The sequence below is a fragment of the Nerophis ophidion genome, linkage group LG26 (genome assembly GCF_033978795.1).
Source record: "Nerophis ophidion isolate RoL-2023_Sa linkage group LG26, RoL_Noph_v1.0, whole genome shotgun sequence".
NCBI classification, from domain to species: domain Eukaryota; kingdom Metazoa; phylum Chordata; class Actinopteri; order Syngnathiformes; family Syngnathidae; genus Nerophis; species Nerophis ophidion.
The window spans coordinates 28,813,584-28,827,568 of record NC_084636.1 but is presented as its reverse complement, the minus strand read 5'-3'; the positions used below and the strand labels follow the sequence as shown (position 1 = coordinate 28,827,568).

The following is a 13,985-nucleotide window of genomic DNA, read 5'->3' as shown; positions in this document are numbered from 1 at the left end:
ACGGCGCGAGAGTCTGTTGAAATAAAAAGTGTTTCTCGCCTTCCTCTCGGTCATATTTTCATAATAATGATCTTGCAGCAGCCAGCGTCATCTCACAAGACCCTCCGGTACCGTGAATGTCATTTAAGTGACGTCTTGGTGAAGATTGATGATTACTAATTTTTAGGTCTATTTTGTTTAAAAGCCTGGCTCGAGATCGACTGACACACCCCCCGCGGTCGACTGGTAGCTCGCGATCGACGTAATGGGCACCCCTGTTCTAAAACATCTAAATGTGACAAACATGCAAGGAAATAAGGAACAGGAAGGTGGCAAACACTAATTTATGGAGTGAGTTATATTACTTTAATATTGCAGCTGTTTTTAAAAACAGTATCATTGATTTAATTAGTTGATATTTAAAACTTGCTTGAGAATAAAACATGTTTCAACATGTACATATTTTTAATGTCACAGTTGGTGGGAGCCAGCTAAAAATGTACTTTTTTTTAATGCTCGCTGGGTGTTGCTAATGTGTAAACTAATCACATCACAGAACCAAACATGTAAGTAAAATACCACTACAGGGTTTGCTTTGGTATATTTGTATACATTTTTCATCTTTTGGGGCGCTTTAACTACCCTCGCATGTCCCATTTTGCTTAACTTTCTTTTTATATCTTTTGATCTTGTCAATTCCAAATCAATTTGGAAAACTTTATATGTACCCTGCTGTTTTGACATTGGTTGAATGGGGTTGCTGTTCTGTAGAAATGCATTTTACTTAACAAAATAGGACAGGTGTCCATTAGTCTTCCTTTGAATATTTTTTGTAATAATTGTATTTTTAGTAAGCAAGTTGTAAAATGGCAGGTTAAGAAGGATCAAATCCACAAACTGGCTTTTTTTAATTTTTATTTTTATGCCAACATAGAGCAATGGAAGGAGTAGAAGATCATGAAACCGAAATGGAGTTGGCGTCAGAAAACAAGCTGTTTTATGCGAAGGGAATGATCTCACCAGCACAGCAAAGTGGGTCAAAGAGGTGAGTACATCATTAACTTTAACGGTTTAACCTATTAATACACTTGAATGATGGTCAATATTTTTTAAACTGGCTAAATGTCTTGTATTGTTATTAAGGACACTATGTTTCTATATTTATTTATGTATACTCCTCAGAATGGAAGACTTGGATGTACAATAATCTTTAGGTCAGTGGTCCCCAACCTTTTTGTATCCGAGGATCGGTCAACGCTTAATAATTTATTTATTTTTTCTTTGTCATGAAAAAGAGATGTTTTTGTGGTTGGTGCACTGTGTATAAGTGAATATTGTGTTTTATGTTGATTTAATTAAAAAAATATATATATTTATTTATTTAAAAAAACCCAAAAAGAATAGAAAATTATTCTGCAGCCCGGTACCAATCGGGCTGCAGCCCGGTACCAATCGGGCCACGGCCCGGTACTGGGCCGCGGCCCGGTGGTTTGGGACCACTGCTTTAGGTGATGTGGTTGTTGTACTTCTTTTGACCGCAAACTTGTAGGATTGAATCAACAGTGCATCCAGCAACGTCATCAACAAACATACCTATCCATTATTTTTATTTTCATTGTGTTTAATCTATTTTACACATGTTTACAAATTGAAATGGGAATGACATTCATATTTTTTCTAATATTTTTCAGAACTGATACAGCATATTGATTGGATAATAGCTTATAGCTGATGTCATTTATTGTACTTGTTTTGACAGCAAACTAGTTGAGGGTCAATTGGGGCTGAATCAACAGGGCCTCTGCTGGTGGAAGCTATGTAGTGCACTTAATTTTGCATCAGTGGACTAAGTTGGCCCTAGTGTGTGAATGTGAGTGTGAATGTTGTCTGTCTGTGTTGGCCCTGCGATGAAATGGCAACTTATCTAGGGCGGGGGTAAGCGAGCCGCATGCAGCTCTTAAGTGCCGCCCTAGTGACTCCATGGAGCATTTTTAAAAGGATTGAAAATGGAAAAAAATGGGACGCAACAGTTTACGTGTAAAATTTCCCACTCCTTCTTTGTCTCATTTTGTCCATCAAACATTCAAGGTGCGCTTTTGTTGATATTGACTTGTTGGAGGGCTAATCAGGCATATTTGGTCAGTGCATCACTGCAAGCTAATCAATGCTAATATGCTATTTAGGCTAGCTGTATGTACATATTGCATCATGTCTCATTTGTAGGTATATTTGAGCTCATTTAATATCGTTTACTTTTATCCTCTTTGTATAAAATTTAGTTCTGCATGTCTCATGACACTATCTGTATGTAATATTGGCTGCATTTCAGATAGTTATCTGTGTTCCCATGTTGTTCCAGACCACAGCAAATATTACCTAGCTTGCCAAAGATTGTAATGAATCTATTAAAAGAAAACAGCCTGCCGTTTCATTTAACTTGGACACACACATCTGTACCTTTGGCCATTAAAAGCCGGTCATTTCCAGGAGTTATCTCACTTTCTGAGTAGCCTCTGATTTACTAATGGTTTCTAAAGTTGTAAAAATGTGTACAATAAATATTACATTTAAACATTTCTGTCAACGAAGATTTGCGTCACCCTGCGACACATAGTCATTTTGATAGTAGGCTATTATAGCTAATATAGACACTTTTGTCATGTGTTGCCTTCATTATAAGACTTATATATGCCTTTTTTAGTTTTTGCTGCTCCAGACAGATTTTTGTTTTTTGTGTTGTTGGTCCATTGTGGCTCTTTCAACATTTTGGGTTGCCAACCCCTGGTCTAGGGTGTACCCTGCCTTCCACCCGAGTGCAGTTGCATGGGCTAGGCTCCAGCCCCCCGCAATCCAGAAAGAGACAAGCTGTACAAAATGGATGGATGGATTTTGCAAACCAGTACAGAGTCCCCTTGATAAAGGTTCCATGAAGGGAACAGTGAGACCCTTACTCAAACAATTGTTTCAAGTTCCAGTTTTCCAACTGCTCCAAAGGCAACATCGGATCCAGTTCTTCCAGTCAGGCAACGTTCCGCCCAGATTGTGACATCATTAAAACGAACACACACCCTTTTTAGAAAGCAGTGCAAGCTCACATAAACCCAACAACACGCTTGTGTTATTTGCTACAAATGGGGGACTTTCAGGTCATAGCCGCTAGATGGCGCTGCATAACAGCATAAAGAGGTTCTGGAAAATAGCAGCTTGCTTTTTCTCTCATTTAAACACACTTGACTAGTTATTTAATGCAATTTAATAAGAAATTATGAATAATATAATATTTTTTTCAAAACTAATTCAAAATGTCAAGTAACAATATTACCAATAATGCTGGTTTTGGTTGAATTTATCTAAAATTTAGCCAGAAAACCATGCAAAATATTAAACAGCGGCTCTTGGAATAATAGTTTTACATCAAAACTATAACCACACTAATACACGTACTGTCAAAAGGAACTCCTATCCGACAGTGTAAATCAAAACAGCTAATGCAAAGACGTATGTATTGATTTAAAGCAGGGTTATTCCACAAAACCATAGAGAATATTTGACCAGTGTTTTGACTGTAGGTTCTTAAAAATAGCATCCTAGTAGTTCCTTACATAGAGGATCTTTAACTTTCATTGTTGCAGTATTGTCCGTTAAAAAAACAACCCAATGTGGTGCATCACATCGAGAACCTTTGACTTGGGTTTTCAGAAGGTTTTCTAAAATCTACAGAGAGCTCCTGTCGAAATGTCAATACTACATTTTATTGGACACTAGATGAGACCAAACCAATCAAAGCACGCTGTTCAGTATTGTGGCCACTGGTTGGCTCAGCCTCACTCAGCATTATCAGTCAATCAATCATTCATAGGTTTACTTATAAAAGCCCTTCATCACAAATGTCTCAAAGGGCTGCACAAGCAACGATGACATACTCTGCTCAGATCCCACATCAGGCCAAGAAAAAAACTTCACCCATTGGGAACAACGAGAAACCTTACAAGGGACTGCAGATGTGGGGACCCCCCTGGGGTGACTGGTGCACTGGATGCCGAGTGGATACAGTTAATAACGTAAGAGTCCGTTTCATAGTACAGTGGGGCAAAAAAGTATTTAGTCAGCCACCGATTGTGCAAGTTCTCCCACTTAAAATAATGACAGAGGTCTGTAATTTTCATCATAGGTACACTTCAACTGTGAGAGACAGAATGTGAAAAAAAAAATCCAAGAATTCACATCATAGGAATTTTAAAGAATGTAAATTATGGTGGAAAACAAGTATTTGGTCAACCATTCAAAACTCTCACTGATGGAAGGAGGTTTTGGCTCAAAATCTCACGATACATGGCCCGATTCATTCTTTTCTTAACACGGATCAATTGTCCTGTCCCCTTAGCAGAAAAACAGCCCCAAAGCATGATGTTTCCACCCCCATGCTTCACAGTAGGTGTGGTGTTCTTGGGATGCAACTCAGTATTCTTCTTCCTCCAAACACGACGAGTTGAGTTCATACCAAAAAGTTCTATTTTGGTTTCATCTGACCACATGATATTCTCCCAATCCTCTGGTGTATCATCCATGTATCCATTTTGGTATAAACTCAACTCATCGTGTTTGGAGGAAGAAGAATACTGAGTTGCATCCCAAGAACACCATACCTACTGTGAAGCATGGGGGTGGAAACATCATGCTTTGGGGCTGTTTTTCTGCTAAGTGGAAAGGACGATTGATCCGTGTTAAGGAAAGAATGAATGGGGCCATGTATCGTGAGATTTTGAGCCAAAACCTCCTTCCATCAGTGAGAGCTTTGAATGGTTGACCAAATACTTATTTTCCACCATAATTTACAAATAAATGCTTTAAAATTCCTACAATGTGAATTCCTGGATTTTTTCCCCACGTTCTGTCTCTCACAGTTGAAGTGTACCTATGATGAAAATTACAGACCTCTGTGCAAGTTCTCCCACTTAAAATGATGACAATCGGTGGCTGACTAAATACTTTTTTGCCGCACTGTATGTAGACAAGTAAGCAGCGCCGATATATATCACCAACTGATGTAAAGAGCAGTGGTCCATCCCGGGTCCCAACTTTGAACAGCTAGCAAATCCGCCGTGGGAGAGAAGGGCACAGCAGAAAAGAGAGACGGCAGATCAACTGGGCTAAAAATCGGCCCGTTTTTAAAGGTTAGGGTGTATAAGTGAGTTTTAAGATGGGACTTAAAGGCTTCTGAGGCATTCGAGAGTACTGGAGCCCAAATAGAAAACGCTCTATAGCACGCAGACTTTTTTTTGGTGCTCTCTGAATCATTAATAAGCCGTAGTTCTCAGAAAGCAGATTTCTGGCCGGGACATATGGTACAATACAATTTGAAAGATAAGATGGAACTAGACTGTTTAGTATTTTATACGTAAGTACTAAAAGTTGCACAGGAAGGCAGAACAGGTGAGCCAGTACAGGCGTAATATGATCAAACTTTCTTGTTCTTGTCAAAAGTCTAGCAGCCGCATTTTGTACCAACTATTATCTCTTACTGCTCGACATAGGGAGACCCTAAAATAATACGTTACAGTAATCAAGACGAGACGTAATGAATGCATGAATAATGATCTCAGCGTCGCTAGTGGACGAAATGTGACACATTTTGCGATGTTAAGGAAATGAAAGAAGGCTGTTTTAGTAACACTCCTAATGTGTTACTCAAATAAGAGAGTTGGGTCGAAGATAATACCGATATTCTACCATATTGGATTAAAAGATTGTTAAGGTGACTAACTGGTGGGGATGTTTATCGTTATGATTTTATCGATACCGATACAACTATCAATATTCCTATCAATACAGGTATTCATTGGTACTCTTACCGGTATTATATGTATACGGTATTAAAAAGATGTGAAAAAAATTAATTACCATTGCCATAAGCACAAGAGGTTGTACACCACCATTGTTGTGTAACATTGCACAGCAGAGAAGTATTTTATCAGTACCTGCTTCAATAAAGTACTATCTATCTATCTATCTATCTATCTATCTATCTATCTATCTATCTATCTATCTATCTATCTTTAAGTCTTGAACAAGTCAGCTATGTGTAGTGCGAAATGCAATGCAATTGTCATGTCATCTTGTACACACCACACAGATCCATCAATGTGTTACTATTATTTGCATTTACACTCAGCTTTACATAATATTTATGTATTGTAACCGTGTGCAAAGCACATACCTTTTACATGCTATATAAAATATACATCAATACAGTCAACTACTATGTTAGGTGGGTGTGCATTTTGTAACAATAGAAATTGTTATTTGTGTTTATGTTGCAGATGGACGTATTTGAGTGGTGGACCGGAGACCATATTGAGTGTTGACAGCTGCGGATGTTTGTGCAGTACGTGCGATATAAATGAAAAGACTCGGTGAGCAAGTGTAATGCTTGATAGTCCAGTTTGTAGAGTTAAGAGACAGAATGAATTAAAACACATTTAAGCAAGGTGTGTTTTGAAATGCGGTGCAATTGAGTGACGTCAGTTGGCGACTATAGAGACCTGTTAGCGGATGCTATATTGCTTCAAAGCAACTTCATGCATTATTATAGTACTTCCATTTTTCACATTTTTAAATGGAATAATATTGGCCTGTGGATTATTACTGGATCGCTGAAGCACGATAGCGCCGGTCGTCAGTAAAGCGCGATCACTTTAAACCAATATTAACTCTTAGTAGCGTGCGTACCCTTTAAAGGGACTAGGAGGAAATAATTTTGCTTTACAAACTTTGGTATGGCGTTGCTTACTTATTTGTCATTATTCCAAGCTGATTCTTCATGCGTATAGCAGGGCCATCTGAAGTGAATGTGACAGCGTGTCATAATTACAACGGCGAGCTAAAGACAAAAAATACAGGTCGCGGTATCATTTGTCCAGAATCTTAACGGTCCTCCTGGACCAATTTGGAACCAGTACCAAAAAATACAGGTATTTGGTATTATTTAAAATGTTAAAAAATGTTTGATAGAAGTTAGTAAAGGTACCTTATTTTTCGGAGTATAAGTTGCTCCGGAGTATAAGTCGCACCTGCCGAAAATGCATAATAAAGAAGGAAAAAACATATATAAGTCGCACTGGAGTATAAGTCGCATTTTTTGGGAAAATTTATTTCATAAAACCCAACACCAAGAACAAACATTTGAAAGGCAATTTAAAATATATAAAGAATAGTGAACAGGCTGAATAAGTGTATGTTATATGAGGCATAAATAACCAACTGAGAAGGTGCCTGGTATGTTAACGTAACATATTATGGTAAGAGTCATTCAAATAACTATAACATATAGAACATGCTATACGTTTACCAAACTATCTGTCACTCCTAATCATTATATCCCATGAAATCTTACGTCTAGTCTCTTACGTAAATGAGCTAAATAATATTATTTGATATTTTACGGCAGGGGTCACCAACCTTTTTAAAACCAAGAGCTACTTCTTGGGTACTGATTAATGTGAAGGGCTACCAGTTTAATACACACTTAAATAAATTGCCAGAAATAGCCAATTTGCTCAATTTAGCTTTAATAAATAAATCTATATATACATTAAAAAAAAAGGGCATTTCTGTCTGCCATTCCATCGTACATTTTTTTTCCTTTTACGGAAGGTTTTTCGGAGAGAATAAATGATGAAAAAAACACTTAATTGAACGGTTTAAAAGAGGAGAAAACACGAAAAAAATGAAAATTTAATTTTGAAACATAGTTTATCTTCAATTTCGACTCTTTAAAATTCAAAATTCGAAATTAAAGAATTTATGGAACATCATTAGTAATTTTTCCTGATTAAGATTCATTTTAGAATTTTGATGACATGTTTTAAATAGGTTAACATCCAATCTGCACTTTGTTAGAATATATAACAAATTGGACCAAGCTATATTTCTAACAAAGACAAATCATTTTTTATTCTAGATTTTTCAGAACAAATTTTTTAAAAGAAATTCAAAATACTTTGAAATAAGATTTAAATTTGATTCTACAGATTTTCTAGATTTGCCAGAATCTTTTTATTTTTATTTTAATCTTAATAAGTTTAAATAAATATTTCACAAATATTCTTCAGCAAAAAAACAGAAGCTAAAATGAAGAATTAAATTAAAAAGTATTTATTATTCTTTACAAATAAAAACATCTATTTACTTGAACATTGATTTAAATTGTCAGGAAAGAAGAGGAAGGAATTTAAAAGGTAAAAAGGTATATGTGTTTAAAAATCCTAAAATCCTTTTTAAGTTTGTATTTTTTCTCTAAAATTGTCTTTTTGAAAGTTATAAGAAGCAAAGTAAAAAAATGAATTTATTTAAACAAGTGAAGAACAAGTCTTTAAAATATTTTCTTGGATTTTCAAATTCTATTTGAGTTTTGTCTTTCTTAGAATTAAAAATGTCGAGCAAAGCAAGACCAGCTTGCTAGTAAATAAATATAATTTAAAAAATAGAGGCAGCTCACTGGTAAGTGCTGCTATTTGAGCTATTTTTATAACAGGCCAGCGGGCTACTCATCTGGTCCTTACGGGCTACCTGGTGCCCACGGGCACCGCGTTGGTGACCCCTATTTTACGGTAATGTGTTAATAATTTCACACATAAGTCGCTGCTGAGTATAAGTCACACCCCTGGCCAAACTATGAAAAAAAAACTGTGCCTTATAGTCCGAAAAATACGGTAGTTTAAAAAATATATATAATAAATGATTTCTACTTTGCAGAAATGTATTTCTAGCCGTCATGCCTGGACCAATTAACGGCGCCAAACGAGGAATTACTGTATGGATGATTTGTGCTGATATCGTACCTGATCAATATCAGCATCAGCCAATACGCAAGGCTCCAATACCGGAAATGGAAAAAGTAAACCCTGCCTGTCACCGTGCATCGCTGGCATGGACACATGAACAATACCTAACTAAATAGTAGTTTTCAGACCAGATAACAAATTCCAAAAGTTGTATTTTTCTTAGTTAGGAATCACTTAGAGCAGCGATTCTCATACTTTGGTAGGTGGGCTTCATCTAGTGGTATGCCAAATAATTACTTAATTAAATAAACACAGTGTTACTGTTGAAACTGTGTAATGTTACAGTGGGCAACATATTAAATATACATCTTTAAAAAACTTCTGCCTTGTTTTTAATAAATACTTAGGCCTACTATGCTACTGTATTTTATTGTTAGTGTTTAGGTGGTACTTGTAGAGTCAAGTGTTTTCTGAGGTGGTATAGGTCAGTGTTTTTCAACCTTTTTTTAACCAAGGCACATTTTTTTTCATTTAAAAAATGTGGAGGCACACCACCAGCAGAAAAATTTAAAAAATTAACTCAGCAGCCGATATTGACAGTAAAAAGTTTTTCCCGCAATTGTTGGATATGAATTCAAACCATAACCACGCCCTGTCACATCACGTCGTGACATATTTGGAGTTTTTTGGTGTTTTCCTGTGTGAAGTGTTTTAATTCTTGTTTTGCGCTCCTATTTTGGTGGCTCTTCCTGTTTTGTCGGTATTTTCCTGCAGCATTTTCTTTTCTTCCTTTTGAGCGCTATTCCTCGCACCTGCTTTGTTTTACCATCTTGCACCTTGCCAACTTTATTTATAAAACCCTTTAAGACCAACCACAGTTGAAAAACAAAGGGCTGGACATCACAAAGAAATACAGGCAAAGGACAGGCTAAAATATATAATTTAAAATAGAGGTAAAATACACACAAATATATATGCACATAGAAAAAGCAGATTCTAATTATCTTAAGAGAAATTTATAGGATAAAAAGACAGTTAAAAATTTAAAAACAGTTCAACGTTTTAGCAATTAAGACTATTTAAGTTGTTTTTAATCCTTCTTTGTGTGGACATTGTTGATTGTCATGTCATGTACTGACGTACTTTGTGGACGCCATCTCTGCTCGGCATGCTGTAAGTCTTTGCTGTCGTCCAACATTCTGTTTTTGTTTATTTGTAAGCCAGTTCAGTTTTGCATAGCCTTCCCTAAGCCTTAATGCCTTTTCTTAGCGTCACTCACCTTTTGTTTATTTTTGGTTTAAGCTATAGATACCTTTTTACCTGCACTCTGCCTTCGCTGTCGTCTGCATATTGTGATCATGATAAGCATCCACAAAGCAATTAGCTACCTGCTGCCACCTACTGATTTGGAAGATTATTACATGGTTACTCTGCCGAGCTCTACACACCGCAGACACTCAACAATGGCACATTATTTGCGGATTATAATTACTGGTTTGCTAAAAACATTTTAACCCATCCATCCATTACCTACCGCTTATTCCCTTTTGGGGTCGTGGGTGGCGCTGGACAAGTCGCTACCTCTTCGCTGGGCCAACACAGATAAACAGACAACATTCACACCCACATTCACACACTACGTCCTATTCAGTGTTGCTAATCAACCTATCCCCAGGTGCATGTCTTTGGAAGTGGGAGGAAGCCGGAGTACCCGGCGGGAACCCACGCAGTCACGGGGAGAACATGCAAACTGCACACAGAAAGATCCCGAGCTCGTGATTGAACCCAGTACTTGTAACTTAGATATTGGGTTTCACTATGTAAAGCGCTTTGAGTCACTAGAGAAAAGCGCTATATAAATATAATTCACTTCACTTCACTACTCAGGACCTTTGTATTGTGGTTATACGCACTAACCCCTCTTCCACCGTGCTGCCCCATTTTTGACCCAAATAGGTGAAATTACATATTCTCCCAGGTCATACCATACTGTATCTCACACAGTGGTTGAAAAACGCTGGTACAGGTGAAAAAAAAAAAGGAAAACCACTGACTTAGAGGATATTTAATTAGTTTTTGTCAACAGCAGTGTAAATGTTTTGTTTGTGTTTTGATGTACAGTATCGGTGTAGTGGTTAGAGTAGGTAGGTCGTGAGTTCAAACCCCGAGTCATACCAAAGACTATAAAAAGGGAACCATTACTTCCCTGCTTGGCACTCAGCATCAAGGGTTGGAATTGGGGTTTAAATCACCAAAATGATTCCCGGGCGCTGCCACCGCTGGTGCTCACTGCTCCCCTCAGCTCCCGGGGGGGGATCAAGGGTGATGAGTCAAATGCAGAGGATAATCTCACCACACCTAGTGTGTGTGTGACAATCATTAGTACCTTTTTTTAAATACATTTTTTCCCTGGTGAAATAAGTAAACCTGTGGTGTTCAAAGTGTGGCCCGCAACTCTTTTTTTATGGGCTTATGGGCAAAAAATATGTCAAAATGCATAATGTCAACAGAAAACCCTGAAATGTTTATGCTAATAACAAATAAAAACATAAAGATTTGTCTTGGAATATATATTTTTAGCCTGTTTATTGGCTTAGTTCATGTGAAACTACATAATGTAGTTTCACATGATTTGGAAGAATATCAAGAACAATATTGTTTAATTTCTTGAAGGCTCCAAGCAACATCTGTTCTTTTTGAAATGTAAAATACTTAAATATTGTTATTTGTGAGCATATTCGTAAGCATGGTATTATTTTTTTCCTAGTGGTTAGAGTGTCCGCCCTGAGATCGGTAGGTTGTGAGTTTAAACCCCGGCCGAGTCATACCAAAGACTATAAAAATGGGACCCATCACCTCCCTACTTGGCACTCAGCATCAAGAGTTAGAATTGGGAGTGAAATCACCAAAACGATTCCCGGGCGTGGCCACTGCTGCTGCTCACTGCTCCCCTCACCTCGCGGGGGTGATCAAGGGTGATGGGTCAAATGCAGAGGATCATCTCACCACACCTAGTGTGTGTGTGACAATCATTGGTACCTTTTTTTAAATACATTTTTCCCCTGGTGAAATAAGTAAACCTGTGGTGTTCTAAGTGTGGCCCGCAACTCTTTTTTTTTATGGGCTTATGGGCAAAAAATAAGTCAAAATGCATGATGTCAACAGAAAACCCTGAAATGTCAATGCTAATAACAAATAAAAACATAAAGATTTGTCTTGGAATATACATTTTTAGCTTAGTTCATGTGAAACTACATAATGTAGTTTTCGGAACCTTGAACCGGCTACATAATGTAGTTTCACATGATTTGGAGAGAATATCAAGAACAATATTGTTTAATTTCTTGAAGGCTCCAAGCAAGATCTGTTCTTTTTGAAATGTAAAATACTTAAATATTGTTATTTGTGAGCATATTCATAAGCATGGTATTATTTGTTTCATAGTGGTTAGAGTGTCCGCCCTGAGATCGGTAGGTTGTGAGTTCAAACCCCGGCCGAGTCATACCAAAGACTATAAAAATGGGACCCATTACCGCCCTGCTTGGCACTCAGCATCAAGAGTTAGAATTGGAAATCAAATCACCAAAATGATTCCCGGGCGTGGCCACTGCTGCTGCTCACTGCTCCCCTCACCTCCCAAGGGGTGAGGGTGATGGGTCAAATGCAGAAAATAATCTCACCACAAACTAGTGTGTGTGTGTGTGACAATCATTGGTACTTTAACTTTAAAAGTGTACAGCAGAGTGTTGCATTGACATTATTTGCAACATATCTTCCTCCCACAGAAGATGCACCGCCGCCATTGGTGCGGCTGAATGCTGGATATCTGGTGTCAATCACAACCAGGAGAGAAAGAAAGAAAGGGAGAAGGAGGAAGGTGATGCTGATCCTCAGAAAGGATGCTATCGATCAGCCTCACAGACGTCTTGCAATTAGATGTCCGTGCACATGCGCATTCCCACATTTATTTTTTCGTAAGGGGCTGATAATGAGGTAGGCGTTACCTATCAATACTTTATCCGACTTTTTTTTTTTTAAGTTCCAACAAATAACTCTGTTTTTGGGGGGGGTTTAAATCCTGTAAGGTAATGCAAGAAGCATCTAATCGGATGAAGCCGACGTTTCGATGCAGAACTCCGCGCCGCTGTCCGGGATGGTGAGTCACTTTCAGACGCCCGCCTTCAGCGACTTCGGAGCCGGCCAGACGCGCTCGGCGTACGGCGGCAGGGCGGAGACATGCGCGCGGCGAGCCGGAGCCGCGAGCTACGGAGCGGCTCAGATTTACCGGAGCCCACACCAGCACCACCACCACGATGACAGCAGCCCCAAACGTAAAGCACACCTAGCCGCCAAAGCTCCACGCTCCTGCTTCACGTTCCCACCACTGCAAGGTAAGATGCAAAATATTCTTTTTTTGGTGGCAAACACTTAAATGCAAAGCAGTGCATCTTTTTTTTCCAATCAACATTGTCTATAATATATTAGCCACATTAAGAAATATATATATAAAGCATTTATTTAACTGGAAATATCAAAACTTGTCTTTTTGGCCCCATAAAACTGAAAAAAAAAAAATACAATGTAAAATGTTCTTATGTTTTAATAACTAAACAGTGTAATTGCATTGGGAATTCCACATTGATTCCCCATTGTACCCTATTATCATGCACGGATTATTCAGTAAAATTGTAGGTGATCTCTTTAAATCCCACACGTACACTGCAGCTTTACAGATGCCAGGTGTTGGGTGTTCTGTTAAAGCAGGGGTTAGGAACCTGTTGGGCTGAGAGAGCCCCGAAAGTTTTAAAATGTCAATCAATGTTCATTTATATAGCCCTAAATCACTAGTGTCTCAAAGGGCTGCACAAAATGTATTTCCGTGAGAGCCATATAATATTTTTTTAACACTGTTAACAACTAAATGCGTGCATCTTTAAGTAAGACCAACATGTTTAGAGTATAATAAGTCTCTTATTTTTGTGAATAACATTATTCCGAAGCTAACCAATAATATATCAAAAACTTACCATTATTGCGACTTCTTAAACAGGTGCAGTAGAAAACGCATGTACGAATTAAAATGCAGGAGAATGTTTTATATTTTGAACGTTGTTTTTAACACTGTGATTACCAGCGGAATTATTGATTACTTATCGTGTTAAGCAATGTCAGCTAATATTTATCTGAGAGCCTTATGCAGTCATCAAAAGAGCCACATCTGGC

At 37.8% G+C, this 13,985-nt stretch overlaps 1 protein-coding gene across 2 annotated transcripts in view; it reads left to right on the top strand.

Moving 5' to 3' along the window:
* LOC133543801 (zinc finger protein GLIS1) overlaps positions 1–13,985 on the top strand; it is a 338,673-nt gene that overhangs the window by 63,376 nt on the left and 261,312 nt on the right. Inside the window, exons 4-7 of one of the 2 annotated variants that reach the window (XM_061888592.1) lie at positions 914–1,024; positions 6,300–6,392; positions 12,548–12,755; positions 12,848–13,153. In XM_061888592.1, coding sequence (XP_061744576.1) covers positions 12,889–13,153 — 265 coding nt within the window. In that variant the 5' untranslated portion in view covers positions 914–1,024; positions 6,300–6,392; positions 12,548–12,755; positions 12,848–12,888. The remainder of the gene's footprint in view (positions 1–913; positions 1,025–6,299; positions 6,393–12,547; positions 12,756–12,847; positions 13,154–13,985) is intronic. The other variant, XM_061888593.1, reaches the window with a different exon arrangement.